At 33.5% G+C, this 14,388-nt stretch overlaps 1 protein-coding gene and 1 pseudogene across 2 annotated transcripts in view; both read right to left on the bottom strand.

The window, feature by feature from the left end:
* Window positions 1-14,388, bottom strand: part of KAT6A (lysine acetyltransferase 6A) — a 98,433-nt gene that overhangs the window by 33,467 nt on the left and 50,578 nt on the right. The window contains exons 4-8 of one of the 2 annotated variants that reach the window (XM_036228749.1): window positions 10,860-10,975; window positions 10,200-10,281; window positions 7,824-7,938; window positions 6,170-6,486; window positions 3,584-3,702 (exon numbers count right to left, since the gene is read on the bottom strand). In XM_036228749.1, the coding sequence (XP_036084642.1) occupies window positions 3,584-3,702; window positions 6,170-6,486; window positions 7,824-7,938; window positions 10,200-10,281; window positions 10,860-10,975 (749 nt within the window). Of the gene's footprint in view, window positions 1-3,583; window positions 3,703-6,169; window positions 6,487-7,802; window positions 7,939-10,199; window positions 10,282-10,859; window positions 10,976-14,388 lie in introns of both variants that reach the window. The other variant, XM_036228748.1, reaches the window with a different exon arrangement.
* On the bottom strand, window positions 2,735-2,853 carry LOC118609504 (annotated as a pseudogene).

Here is a 14,388-nt window from a genome sequence, read left to right on the forward strand (position 1 = left end):
ATCATCTTACTTGAACTCCAGCCAAATTAACTACATCCAGCTCCAAGGATTCAGTGAGCTTTCTTACACCCAAACTGTTCTATTTGTAATGTTTTCCTCTTTTATTTAATAGTAAACTCTTACTCATTCTTTCAACATCCTGCTCAAATATCACCTCCTCTACGAAGACTTCCCTAACATCCCTAGACAGATACCTTCCTAGTCATTCTCACTGCATCTCATGCATATCTCTATAGCAACATTTTATCATAAACTAGCAGCTAAGAGTTAAAGATCTAGAGTCAGACTGCTCTAGTGGATAAAGGGTTCAAATATTTATTCTAATACTTAATATAACATATAACTCTAGGTTAAGGTAATCCTTCTCAGGCTTCAATTTCTTCATCTGTAAAATGGGAACAAGTAATAACAATGTTGCATTTAGGTAACAAATTGATATATAATTTGGCTGAATGTAGTACCTAGCACACAGTAAAAGAGTGCCTATTACTAATCTCATGGCTTTAATTATTGGTTTATAAATGTCTCCATAACTGGAGGGCAGAGACACATTTTCTATTTATCTTTGTATTTCCAGCACCTACCACTAGAATAGGTAGCAGAAGCTCACATTTATCTAGTGCTAACTACATGAACGACTTACAGTCGTTGCAAGTATCCACTCATTTAATCCTTTCAACGAATGGTAATTTGTTTGACCAAGGTTACTCAGAAAGATAGAGTTTGAACAGGCTGCTTCTAATACCTAAGCTCTTAGCCACTATCTTAATAAGTTCTCAATAAAACTGTGCTAAACTGCTAAATGAATAAACTCAAAATACATTTAAATAGTCTTTAATATGTGACTTATAATTAATGAGTAAACGTCTAAGACACTAAAACAATCCCCCACTCCCGAACCCTAATTTTACCAGTACCAAGGAAAAATCACTTTAACAACAAAAAAAGCAGTTATGGAGATACCTTAAAATCCTGCCATGCCAAAACTAGTATCCTCTTACCAGCGTTTAAAATCCTCCAAAATCCAGGCCTGTAGTAATAATTTTAACATATTTCTTACCACTGCCTAACAAATGTTCTACTCTGCTTTATCTCTCAAACTAAACTAGACAGTCTTTGATTTGCATGGTGCCATGTTAACTGAAACTTAGGCATACCAGCACTGAGATCAAATCTCAGTTATCATAGAAATGCATAAAACATGGACACAATTCTGACATATCACACAACACAGTGCCATGCAAAACAAGAACTGCTTATAATATAACACTTTTATGGGCAGTTATTATGTCTTCTACATTATCTCCACAGTGTGACTTACAAAGAAGGCCCTTAAGATATTTGTTGATCTGATGGACCAATAATCACAATGTCTCTTGTATTTATAGTTTATTCCCCAAAGCTGAAGTTAATGTTTACTCCACCTGGTAAGACTTCTTCCTCTCCATTTAACCTAAATTTCAATCATCCTTTAAGCCTGCTTCTTCTGTGACTATCTCAGATCACAATTCTTACTAACTGCAGTATATTTTGAACATGTAGAAGAGTCTGTATTATTTAACACAAATTACATATATTGGTACTCTATGCCACTGTTTGCTGGTTATCTTCCTATGTACCTTTCCCTTCTTTCATTCAGTATGTCCCTTATGATTTTTGATGCCTCCATAGCATTTTTTTACAGGGTAATACAGGATGTTATTGTGATTAAGGGCACAAGATTTGAAGTCATGCAGGCCTGGGTTCTAACTCTACCTCTGCCAGTATTAGTTATATAACTTTAGGGAAGTCATGCAACTAAGTCCCAGTTTCCTCATATGTAAAATGGGGATAATAATCCTTACTTCAGAGAGTTAAAAGAGTTGTTGAACCTAACTTACTTCATTTTTAATAACTTCAGTTTTTTATGCAAAAAAAGAAAATTATTTTAATACCCCACACTGATTTTTAAAATGTTATAACAATCAGATTCTTCAAAACTAAAAATCACTGAAATTAAGTATGGAATTAGAGCATGCTATTTGGTTATACTTTATGTAAAAATCATTCTATATGTTTCAAGAAAGCTGTTATGTTCCAATGGAATGAACTGAATACAAATGCGTTTTTCTGGTGATAGACCTTTTAAGAAAAACCATTTCCTCAAGCTCATAAGATCACTGCTGAAATAAAATGCCAGACCAGAAGCCTACGCTACTAATTTATTATGCTTCTATTTTTTTCAGAGGTGGCTCTTTTTTATAGAAGTGCTCCTTATATAGCTAATGATGGAACACAGTACCAGGCAAACTATATCCTTACTTCTCCTGAAATTCAAAAAAAAGAAAAAAAGAAAAAAGAAAAATCAAACCAATTAATGAAAGACCTTTATTGATAAAAATCTTGCTAAATATTTCAATAATTCTTGAATTAGATAACATGCCATGTGAAATTTAATTACTCAAGATAATCACCATGCACACAAATACTGGATTTGGTTTTTTATGTTTCCTACTACATTGTAAACTCTATGAGAATATAAACTATGTCTTACTCATATAGCCCTTACACCTAGCATAGTTTGTAGAACAAAGTAGGCACTCAATAAATGATGGGTTATTGGTTGGATGGATTCCAATACTAATTCTTTTATCACTCATCTTTTTTTTTTTTTTTTTTTAGGTGAGGCAACCCTTGGTTGACCTCACAGATTCCAAGGACCTTGTCAGATTACAATCCCTTATTTTTTATATTTTACCTACAGCACCTGGTCTTCCTAGGTGGTCACCCATCCAAGCACTAACCAGGCCCGACCCTGCTTAGCTTCTGAGATCAGATGGGTTCAGGCTTGTTCAAGGTAACATAGCTGTAGACTCATTTACCTCTTAATAGTACAACTGTAAGACTTCCTAAGACCCTATAATAAAATCTTCCTGCAAATTTTTTGAAACAAAGGTTGAAACCATATCTAGGCTAACCCATATCTAGGCTCTCAAAAGTGACTTTGTGCAATATCTTTATGAATGCTTTTATTATTCAAAACATATTCTGCTCCAATAGCAACTTTCCCATTGGCTTTAATCCACTTTCACTAATACATTAATTCAGAGAACCTGGGCAGTCATCCTTAATGACCTCTTGCTCCTTCAAATTACACATCAAATCTGTCACCAAGTTCTGCTGATTCCATCTCTAAAATATATTCTAAATCCAACTACATCTCTCCCATTTGACTCCCACCTCTCTAGTCTAAGTTGGTATCTTCTTTCATCTGGATCATTGAAAAAGCCTCAAAACTGGTTTCCCTAATTCAATTCTTAACTAATTCCAATCCATTCTTCATACGGTGACCAACAAAAAACAATTTTTAATGCAAATATGATCCTATTTCCTTGTTACAAATCATTCAGTAGTTTCGCATTATAATTACAATAAATAATCAGGCCCTAACTTACAGAAGGAAAATAATTTTACAGAGAAGAAATATGGTAGAATGTTCATAGATCAGATGAATAAACTGCTATTATTGCTTACCTACACTATAATTAATTTGTTCATACATGAACAAATTACTTGATTGTCCAATCTGAATATCCAACTTTACCTGAAGTGCTTGTTCTTGGATATCACGAAATAATTCCATATCTTTCTCAGTCATGATTTCCTGGCTCCCAAAAAGCCGTTCCTCACTTTCTTGTTTGCCATCCCAGCCATCTTGATTGTCTACACATAAAGAAAAAGTTCATACATTATTAATACTATCCTTAATTTAATACATTAACTAGAAAAAAACTTCAGAAGTTTGAAGACCTCAGTATTATTTATATAACAGAGAAGAGGATAGCACTAAACTGACTCCTAGAAAGATACTAGTCAATAAAGAATATGTACAAATCGTATCCATCTTATTACAAAAACCTTGAACTGTTTTCAAGCTTCTTAAAAATATTACACAACCAAATTTGATCTTCATTAAAAAAGATTATATTTTAATATATTGCAATACATATAAAAGCAGACCGGAAAAAAGGTCTAAGGGTATGAAATTTATTTTGAAATAATATAAACATAACATTTTTATTATAAGTTTAACATAACATTCAAATACTGTTTTTCCATTTTGGCAGTATGGAAAAAATTAATGTTAAAGTAAGACATAATTTTCATCATCTGGGAGGAAAATAGGGAAATTTGCTCCTTTTAAAATTCTCAATGACCCTGCAATCGACATAAGGCCAATACATTCTTATCTCAGCAAAAACATAACTTTTGAAATAGCCATCTTAACTGATGTCTAGAAGTACCAACTTCCTTCACATTGTTAGTCCCCTTTTAAAGTATGAACTCTACCAACCTGAGGATCACGGGTGATAATCCTCTGGGTATTAGAAATTATAATAATTAATCTACTAAATGATGTATCTTCCTCAAATGAACCAAGAAATTACTGAAAGGAGTATTGGGGACTTATATAGATCCTTATCCTTTGTATTTGAAGATGTCACTGCTAATAGACTCCTTTCCTCTTTGTATGAGTGTGGCCAAAAAGACCAATTAGTGAGATAGTTCTTTTCCTATCAACTGCACATATAGGCTGTCTTTTATTCATTTAGTATAAGAAAAAGGACAAGGACTCACTGTTCACAATATTCTCAAACTAAAAAATGTATGTATAATCTAAAGATACTATGTGACTTTAATGCCCCCTAGTGCATGACACAGAAAAATGCAGGCATCAATCTAGTACAACATTCAGTAGCATTTGTTATCAGATAGTGCAGATTGTTTCTTAAACTTTAAAATTCATAAAAGAAATTGATAGCTAATTAAAGCAAAAAAAAAAAATCACACCAATGCCTAAAGGTCAATACTGGTTCTCCATAAGATTTATGCATTTGCTCCAATAATTTCTATTTCCAAAATTTTCCAGTAGATTCTAATAATCCATCTCCAGTGAAATGGTTAATTCAAAAATGCCTTTCATTAGGATCTGCTTTATGAAATTCTAAGTTCAAACTAAATGGCTTGCATATTTTCTTGGATAAACATGCTAGACTGGAGCTTATCTACAGTCTACACAGCTGATAAAGACATAGAAAGCACTTAAATGCTTAAAGAGTAATTAGTTGATTGCCACTCTGGTGGGAAGCAGATCAATATAGCATTAAAAAGGGGGACCTAACAATGACGAGAATTTTCTCTTCTGTACTGGACCAATCAACCAGTTACATAGAATGAGGAAGCTGTGAATACAATCACCAATGGGACATTCAGGGGAAGGAAATCAAAGGTAAATTCTCTTAGAGTACATGAGACAAAACGGTTTTAAAATTTTAAAAAGTCCATTCTCTTTCTTCAACTTTTCTCAGAGCCCCTTCTACTTCCTTCACAGGATTAGGTTCTCTAGTAAAGCATACAATAGCAATAAGGCTAATTTAAACTTTAATTATTTGGTCAGCTAATCAAAATTTTCCCCTCTAACCTGAATTACATGCTACACTATTAAGTCTTCTCCACAGATGTTTTCTACTTTGAAAACTAAAGAACTTAGCCTGATATACATAAGCAAATGGCTTGAAGCTATGGTGTATGAGGCTTGCTCTCTCTCTAGAGCGTGCTCGCTCACGCTCGCTCTCTCTCTCCTCTCTCTCTCTCTCGCTCACTCGCTCTCACTTGCTCTCGCTCCCTCTCAAGTGTAAACCATGAAAAATTACACTCTATTTGCCCAAGATTTGAAGTAAAAAATCACTGACCTTATCATATTTGCATATATTTAGGTCTTTTCCTTATGCTTAAGTCAACAGCATGTTATCCACCCATACTCTAATTTCCTCCCAGGAATAAAGTCAGCACAGTGATGTTCAACACATGATTTATTTTATAATTTATGAAATGTAAAGTTTTCCTTGATTCAAGATTATAGCCCAGATTTCTGTAGGCAGATTCAGAAGTCTGAATCACCTTCTTTTGTCTAAGAGCTCTGACTTACTGATTCCGCAAGTTCATGTCTAGCATCTAAATTCTTGCCAGTTATCTATCACCTTAGTATTATTAAATATATATCTTTAATACATTCTTTTATTTCTTAACTAATTTTTAATAATTCAATATAAATCTATTCCACATATTAATGTTATTCCAAATAATACACTCTGAAATATTTTTTGTTTCTAAGTGAACAAACTTTTACCTGTGGGCCAATCTGAAGTGCTTGATTTTCTGTTGCCCTTTTTCCTGATTCTATATTGCTCAGAGTAGTCTACCACTTCCCCTCGAGGTTTCCGCCCATCGGGGGAAGGGGTGAAGAATTTGGTAAGGCCATCAATAAGCCCTTTGGTTTTCTTGTTGAACTTCAAGGGGACACTGCTATCTCTGCAGAAGTCCAAGCCATCTATTCGCTCTAAATATCCTTCTTCTGATGATGATGCTGATTGGCTGGAGATAGTGATTTTACGTTTCCGGCCCCTTCCAGGCCCAGTTCGAACTTTACTGAAGGAACATTTTGATCTAAAGAATCAAACAGGGAAAAGGGTAACTAGTAAAAATAAATCTTTATAAGGTTTCTACTTAATATATAACATATAATTAGTAAACAATCTGTAGCTTTATTTAAAAAATCTGCATTGTTAAGACTTCCATAAATATTATATGAATGAAAAATAATATTATTATTAAAAACATCTATTTCCAAGAAGCCTAGTTATTTTATAGTAAAAAGAATCCTAGGCGAGGAATCAGAAGGGAATATTCGAGTCATAGTTCTGTCACTTACTAGCTGTACATCTTGGAAAAATTACATTCTCTCTAAATATCAGTGTCTTCATCTGTAAAATGAGAGCTGGACCAGAGGACAAGTGAGATCCTTCCAGGTATAAAGCCCTGTGATCTCTGCACAAACTCAGACTTACACTTTTACCTCTAAACACATGGATGGGTTACTGTACTGAAAGTGAGAAATCAAAAGATCATTTTATAGGAAAGTCAAAGCTTAAGATTTAAAATATGAATTATAATATTTGTTCTGTATATTTCATTTATTTCAGTTACATCACCTTCAAGACAGATGCAAGTGGTGGGTAAAATTTTTGAGAATAAAGAGAGGTTTACAAGCCTAAAGATATTTTACATATCATCAAAAGTGAATTACCTTAGAGATACTAAAAAAAAAAAAAAGATAGAATTAGCTACTGAATCTTGCCCCATCTCCTCCAGACATAGCCCAGTTTCCTAGTCCACAAGGGATAATTATATCCTGATTTCTGCTAATATATAAAAAAACTCACATTTTTTTTACATCAGGATATAAAAATGGCACTTAGCTATGACCTGAAAAGAAGGAGCAATCCAGTGATTTGTACGTCTAATGGAAATAAACTGCTATGACTAACATCAGGAGAAATATCTGTGAAATGCTACAATAACATTTTCCTTCTTATTTTTTATACAAGGCAAAAGTGTCAAGGCCAGGCATCAGTGTTTGCCTACTCGGCTTTTAATCCTAGTTCAATGTTTACTATAAACTTGTGCAAGTTAATCTCTCTCTGCTGCAGTTTCCATCTTTGAAAAATGAGAGTAACAGTACCTTCTCCATTTAGTTGTTCAGAGAATTAAATGATCTAACACACATAAAGCACTTTAATAAGGGCTCAATTAAGTGTGCCTTGGTACTTTAATAAAGGCTCAATTAAGTGTTAGCCATTATTTTACATAAAAGTGCCAGTTGTAACAACTGAAATTTTTTTCATAAAGCAAACAAGTGAATCCTACACTACAGAGAAGGCCCTATGCTTTTCTCCCCTCACCTTGCCACAAGTACAACTTACACCGTGTTTTGTTTCTTTAACCTGTTTTTTGGACGTCCTATTGGATTAGCATAGCGCCGTTTTATCTGTGCCGCCTTCTTCTGTAGAAGTTTTCGTCCTTTTTTCCTAGGCCGACATATTTGACATATCCACATGCCTATAAAGAAAGAATATTCCATATAAAAACACAATAGATATAAATATATCATAATACTTCAGATACTCCAAGCCGGTAGTTCTTAACCTTTTTCAGACCAAGGGCTTTTACTTGAAAATCTGATTAAAGCCCCCAGAAAAATACACATGAAAACATATACACACAAAATTCTACAAGCAATTGGAAGGGATTCATAAATATCCTGTAGTCCACACATAGTTGAAGTTCACTGATCCTTAGTTAAAAATCCCTGCTCTATACCTAGCACCCAGATATTGGTTTTTAATTACCATTCTACAAAAAAGGAAGCCAGGCTTCCATAGAGTAATAGCTGATTCCAGGACTGAAACAGAGAAAATAAAAGATATCCTGGAATATTTTGCGATGCCAGAAAATAAAGAAGTGCTCGAAAGACTAAGGCATGTCAAAAGAATACAGGAATCAACTTAAGGGAGCTCTAAATAGTCCAATCTGGGTCCATCCAAGCAAAAAAAGAAATAATCACAGCAATGAGTTATAACCCATAGAATAAGTGTGATGAGTCTATAATTATATAAATAATAAACAAATCAATAAATGAGAAAAAAGGATGGCTCTTCCTTACAGAATAATTCCAATTAATAAATGTAGAAAGAATGATGAAAACAGAAAAATCATTATGCAAATACCACAATAAAAATTAGTGTAAGCAAGAATCACAGATGAATGCTGTAGTGGGCAAAGCAGAAAAAGAGTAACTTAAGGTGTCTGTCAGGTTTTTTCACTGTAATCAAATGATCAAAGTTAATGTTCTAGTATTTAGACATACCAGTATAAAAACCTGTTATGACACACTGACAAGGGCACAACATCACTTCTGGAGTACTTTTGTCAAACTTTATAACCTCAATCTAATCATGATAGAGAAAGAGACAAAACCCCAAACTGAACGACTTTCTATAAAACAGCTGACCAGTATGTACTCTTCAAAAGAGTCAAGGTTTCTCAAAGACAAAGTCTGATGAATTAAACCTGACTGGAAGAGACTAAAGAAATATGACAACTAAATGTAATAACATGAGATCCCAGATTGAATTCTGAATCAGAAATTCAAATAAGGTCTGTAGATTAGTTACTTATATCATATCAATGTTAGTTCAATAATTGTACTATGGTTTTGTAAGATGTCAACATTAGGAAAAGCTGGGTAAGGGTATAGTGAGAAATACTATTTTTACTATTTTTCTGTAAGTCTGAAATTATTTCAAAATAAAATGTTTCCTGCTTTAAGCTGCTATGAAACTACTTTGGTAAGCATTAAAAATGCAGGAATTAAGTTCTAAGAAAGTCTTTATCTTGAATGATTCTCAGAAGGCCTTTTGCCCAGATTTCAAGTGGCAGGAAAGCGGGTATTTACTCTTCCAATACATGTAAATTTAAGACTTTTCGAAAGGTAGCAAACAATAGAATGGTACAAGAGGGACTCCAGTAAGATCCTAAAGTGGAACAACTTGGCTATACCTAAGGTTGAGTCTCTTGCTATCGACAGGAAAACTTTCTCCAAACAGACATTATAAAAAATCCTACAAGCATTTTACTTAAGATACATATAAACCACAAAATCAGAGTTGAAAATTTGTGATAAGACAAAGCAGGGGACACTAACTGTATTTTTTTAAAGAAATTTTAAGCATATAATAGGATGGAAGTCCAATCAACAGCCAAGTATATCCCAACTAAATACTTTATAAGGAACATGGGTAAAAAGAATAGAATAACACTAAGCTGTATTCTTATGATTTGGGCAACTATTTGTTTGAAAATTATTCTCTAAAGTTTTTTTTTACGTTTTGAATAAACCAGAGACTCTAATAGCTAGCTCTAGGTCCTTCAAAACTGATGAGCAGTGACATAATCAATATGACCTCATACAATTTCAATTCTTCCTTAAAAGAAAGAGATATTTCAAAATATCATATAAGGCAAGTATTTTGTCCTCTAGCTACAGGACTGGCAAATATTTACAAATGAACCACCTCTCCCTCCATGGATGCCTAACTACTGAAAACAGAGGAAAATAATAATAAATCTATAGCACGTAAGAATGTTAGGGCACCTAAACAGAAAGACTGTCCCCACCTTTAAGGTGAAGCTCTTCTCCTACTTATACAACCCAAATAAAAGGTGTAAATTACTCTTTCATTTTTACAAAGCAGATAAAAAGTACTTTCATTATCATGCCCCTCTATATTGCTAGTTTCATTGCAGAAAGTATTTCTCACCTTTTGGCATCCTGGTAAGTGGAGGATCACAACACTCCATGTGAAAACCTCGGTCACATGAATCACAAAAGAGCATGTTATCCTGAAAAAGAGAAAGAACAGTTCTGCTTAACTTTATGAAACAGAAACATATCAGATCATGACTTCATAAAACCTAGGAAGCTTCAATTACCTTATAAAGGAGATTGAGTTAATTGTAACAGCAAAAGTTTCCTTAATTTGTATTAAGTAAATGGATAGTCTGAGCAAAATGTTTTGCTTCATCCAATTTTTAATAAAGAGCTAGTTTCATACTTTCAAGTTTATCCAGTAACCAGATATAAGCTAACTCTAGTCTGTCTTAATAACAAAAAAGGACGATTTGTAATTAATATACTATCTGAATGCCTCCATGCTACTCAAACAAATTTCAGAGTATTTCTTTAAAATAATAGTCTCTCTGCAAATTTCTATCAAGGTACTTTAGAAATTACTGAGAAATAAATAATCCAAGTCTCAATGAACAAGTATACTAAACTATTAATATATAATTTTAAGAGGCTTTTCTAAATTCTGCTGGACCAAGTGACTGAAAAATAACCAACGATACTTAGAGGAAAATATCTGTTGTACATTCTATTTCTAAGTGAAATGTTTATATCGGAAGGTAAAGATACTCACTGCATTTTTGCCTTGATCTCGACAGGAGCTACAGGTTTTACACTCGATGCACTGCCACCGTAAGGCCTTCACTCTAACCGTTAGTTCAGGGGAAAACTTTAAACAGGATGGATGACCTAATAAGAGGAAAAAATTCACAAATGAAACAAAAATCATTGTATTAAAGGAATTATGTAAAAAAAGGCAATTATCTTACAACACATATCAAAGAAAAGAACATGCTCCTGGAAGTTTGCCACATATGTCACATGAGGACATGTACTCCAATTCAGTACATACCCCCACAAATCTGACTGTAAAAAACTTGACAAACTCCAAACTTTTATTAAGCCTGCATTAATATACATGCTTGTATGTATATGAATACATAATATCCACAGGCCATTTCTGAAAGAATACTCAAAAATAGTTTAAATTGTAACATCTTAGGATATGGAACTATACATTCACTATACCCTTCTGTGCTCTCAATTTTTTTAACAGTTAACATGTTACTCTTATAATTAAAAAAAAAACGAGAAAATCCTATAATCTAAACTGAGTTATCTCCTCATGATTTAAGGCACTCGAGCTAAAACTAAAACTTAAGCAATATTTCTATTTTGATCAGAATTAGAACAAAAAAAAGTTTCTTCTTCCAACAATTAGTACCAGACTGATTCTCAAAAATTTAGAGTAGCCAATCTGCCCTCAACTCTGAAAAGATTTGTCCCTTTACTCTAATATTTGGTTATGTTTATTTTTCTTTGGCGAGACAATAAACTGGTTATTTTCTTTCTTTTCTATTCTTAAATAACTTTTTAAGACGGTAAGAAGTTTCTCATCCAAATATCACTAACATTAAATAAAAAGGGAGAAGAGATGTAAAATCTCATTTATAACCTCATCATCCTAGAATAGTCATTTTCCTGTTCAACTTTTCCTTTTTAAACTAGCTAAAAGCTCTTGCATGGTTTTAACTATAGGGTATATATAGTTTTGTTTTGCTTTTCTTCAAAATTTTATTCAAGGAAACTTCATATTCTTTAAACTGATTATATTCTGAGTTGATACATTATAACCTACCTGACCATTTCCTTATTGTTAAATACTTAAACTGTTACCCAGAATTGTTAGAATATTAAATTATTTCATGTTTACAGATTTTCTTCTTTTTATAATATATTCCTAAAAGTGGGACTGGTGAGTGAAATGAAAAAATCATTTTTATAGCCTGAGAGGTAGATATGCACTGCTAAAACATGTTCCAAACCCTATGATACATCAGTGCCACTAGCAAAGTTTTACCACAATTTTATCAGCTCTAGGTTTGGATTCTCTTGCTTGAATTTTTATTATTATAACAGCCATGAAATGACGCTTCACTGCTGCTTTAGTGTGCATTCCTATTATTTGGGTAAAGTATTTTTTTTATATGCTCAATTACTAACTTTCTATCATATTCACTGCTTGTTCATAGGCTCTGACCGTTCAGTTTTATGTTTAGAAATGTAAACATGCTCTTTATATGCTATAGTTTTTGAGTCTGTGCCATTTTTAACACAGTTTACCTAAACAATTCTTGCTTTTTAAAAAAATTTGGGGTAGTTTAGTTCTCAATTTGGAAAATTTCTTAAATTTAACTATGTCCATACTTTTCTTCTTTAGTTATTTTGATAGCCAGGTTCCAAGATGCCTTCCAATCATTCTCACCTCCTGGCAAGAATACCAATTCACACCTTTGTGTAATTCATTCCCACAATGAATATGGCTGATCTGTGTAACCAATAGGATATGGCTGAAATGACAGTATGACTTCTAAGGCTAGGTTATAAAATATTGCAGATTCTATCTTGCTCTTTCTCAGACATGTGCTTAGGGGAATCTAGCTGCCATGTTGTGAGCATACATGCAGCCCTATGAAAAGGACTACAAGACAGAGAACTGAGACATTTTGCCATCTGGTAGCACTAACTTGCCAGCCAGTTAAGTGATTCATCATGGAAGCCTTCAGATGACTGATATGCCAGCTGAAATCTTGATTGCAAACTCATTAAAGATCCCAAGTCAAAATCACCCAGGTAAGCCACTCCTGACCCATAGAAAGTTATGAAATAAAAAATGTTTGTTAGTGCTTTTAGCTGTTAAGTCTCAGAGTAAGATTTTTCTATAGTAGTAGATAATATTTATCCTACTAGCTCTATAAAAGTTTCCTCTACAGAAACTCTGAGACCACCTCAAATACAATGCTTCTGAGAAGGCAGAGCAATAACACAACCCTCTTCCTGGCCCCACCTTCATTCTTAGCTCACCTAGAGCAGATTCATTCTTGTTTTATACACTTGGGTTCCCAGTAGATTTCTCAAGGATTCCACTACTAAAATAGTTTGGCAATTACTGCATTGTATGGCATGTCCTATATTTTAATCTTATCTTCTGATTTTATAGTTTATATTTAACTGTGAATCCATGCAGAGTTCATTTGGGTTTGTGATATTATGTTGAATATGGTCACCTATTATGCACAATCTTTTCCCATCTTCTTCTAATGCCTTCTATGCAAAAAAATTGAAAAGCTAAAACTGTACTTCCTACACTCTTTTGCTGCTAGGCTCTAGATATGAGTGAAATTCTACCAACTGGATGTGTTTGAGTAATTTCTGAAAGGCAGATATGAAGCAAAGACCACCTTCCTCCTCATACTGTTTTTTAATGATAAGCAGTCATGAAAATATCAGTATCCATTGTTTACCTTCATGGCTACCTAGATGCAGTTGTGATGACGGCCAAATTCAAAATTTCAAAATCCAACTACAGAACTCAAGAGGTCTGCAGTAGTATCCCACTTCTACTTCTTCCAGATGGAGGCAGATACAGTGTGGGTCAGTTCTGCAGTGTCCCAAGAATCAGTCCTTAAAGCTCAGCCTAGAGCTTGCCTCCTTAGCTCTTCCAACAATTTTACAAATACCTAATTGTAATACTAAATTCTTTTCCTCTTGTATCTGGTGTTTTCTGATTTCTGGAATAAATCTTGATTGTTACTGATATAAAACATTGAAAATTAAGCCAATGATCAAAGATAATGCTGGTTAACTTAAAACCTTCCTGCAAAGCCTTGTGGGTTGTTAAAATATAGAGCAAGACTATCTCTGGACTTGACTAACTAGGAGATTCTTTGCAAAATCTTTTTGAGCCCAGAATTTTACATAGCTCACTAAATTGCAGAGTCAACACTCTATTTCCCAATGTGACAGAGATAAGCTTCTATCAAGAATAGAACCATCCTGGTTCTATTCATGAAGCCTGAGGCATAAATCAAGAAAGATAAGTAGCGATAATTTTAAAAAACCAGCAATAACTTTAAACTGATTGCTGCGATTTGAACAGATGTTTGATAGTGAAATAGAAAGATCAACAGGAAAAAACAAGCTTTTTAAATTAAAAAAAACCTAAGACCTGATGTAAATTAACTGAATAAAACATTTCAACTATACATTTAAATCTGTCCCTTGTCTAGAAGCTCATCTAAGTTACATAAAACCAGAACCAA

This window comes from Rousettus aegyptiacus, unplaced genomic scaffold, assembly GCF_014176215.1.
Source record: "Rousettus aegyptiacus isolate mRouAeg1 unplaced genomic scaffold, mRouAeg1.p scaffold_m13_p_11, whole genome shotgun sequence".
Taxonomy (NCBI): Eukaryota; Metazoa; Chordata; class Mammalia; order Chiroptera; family Pteropodidae; genus Rousettus; species Rousettus aegyptiacus.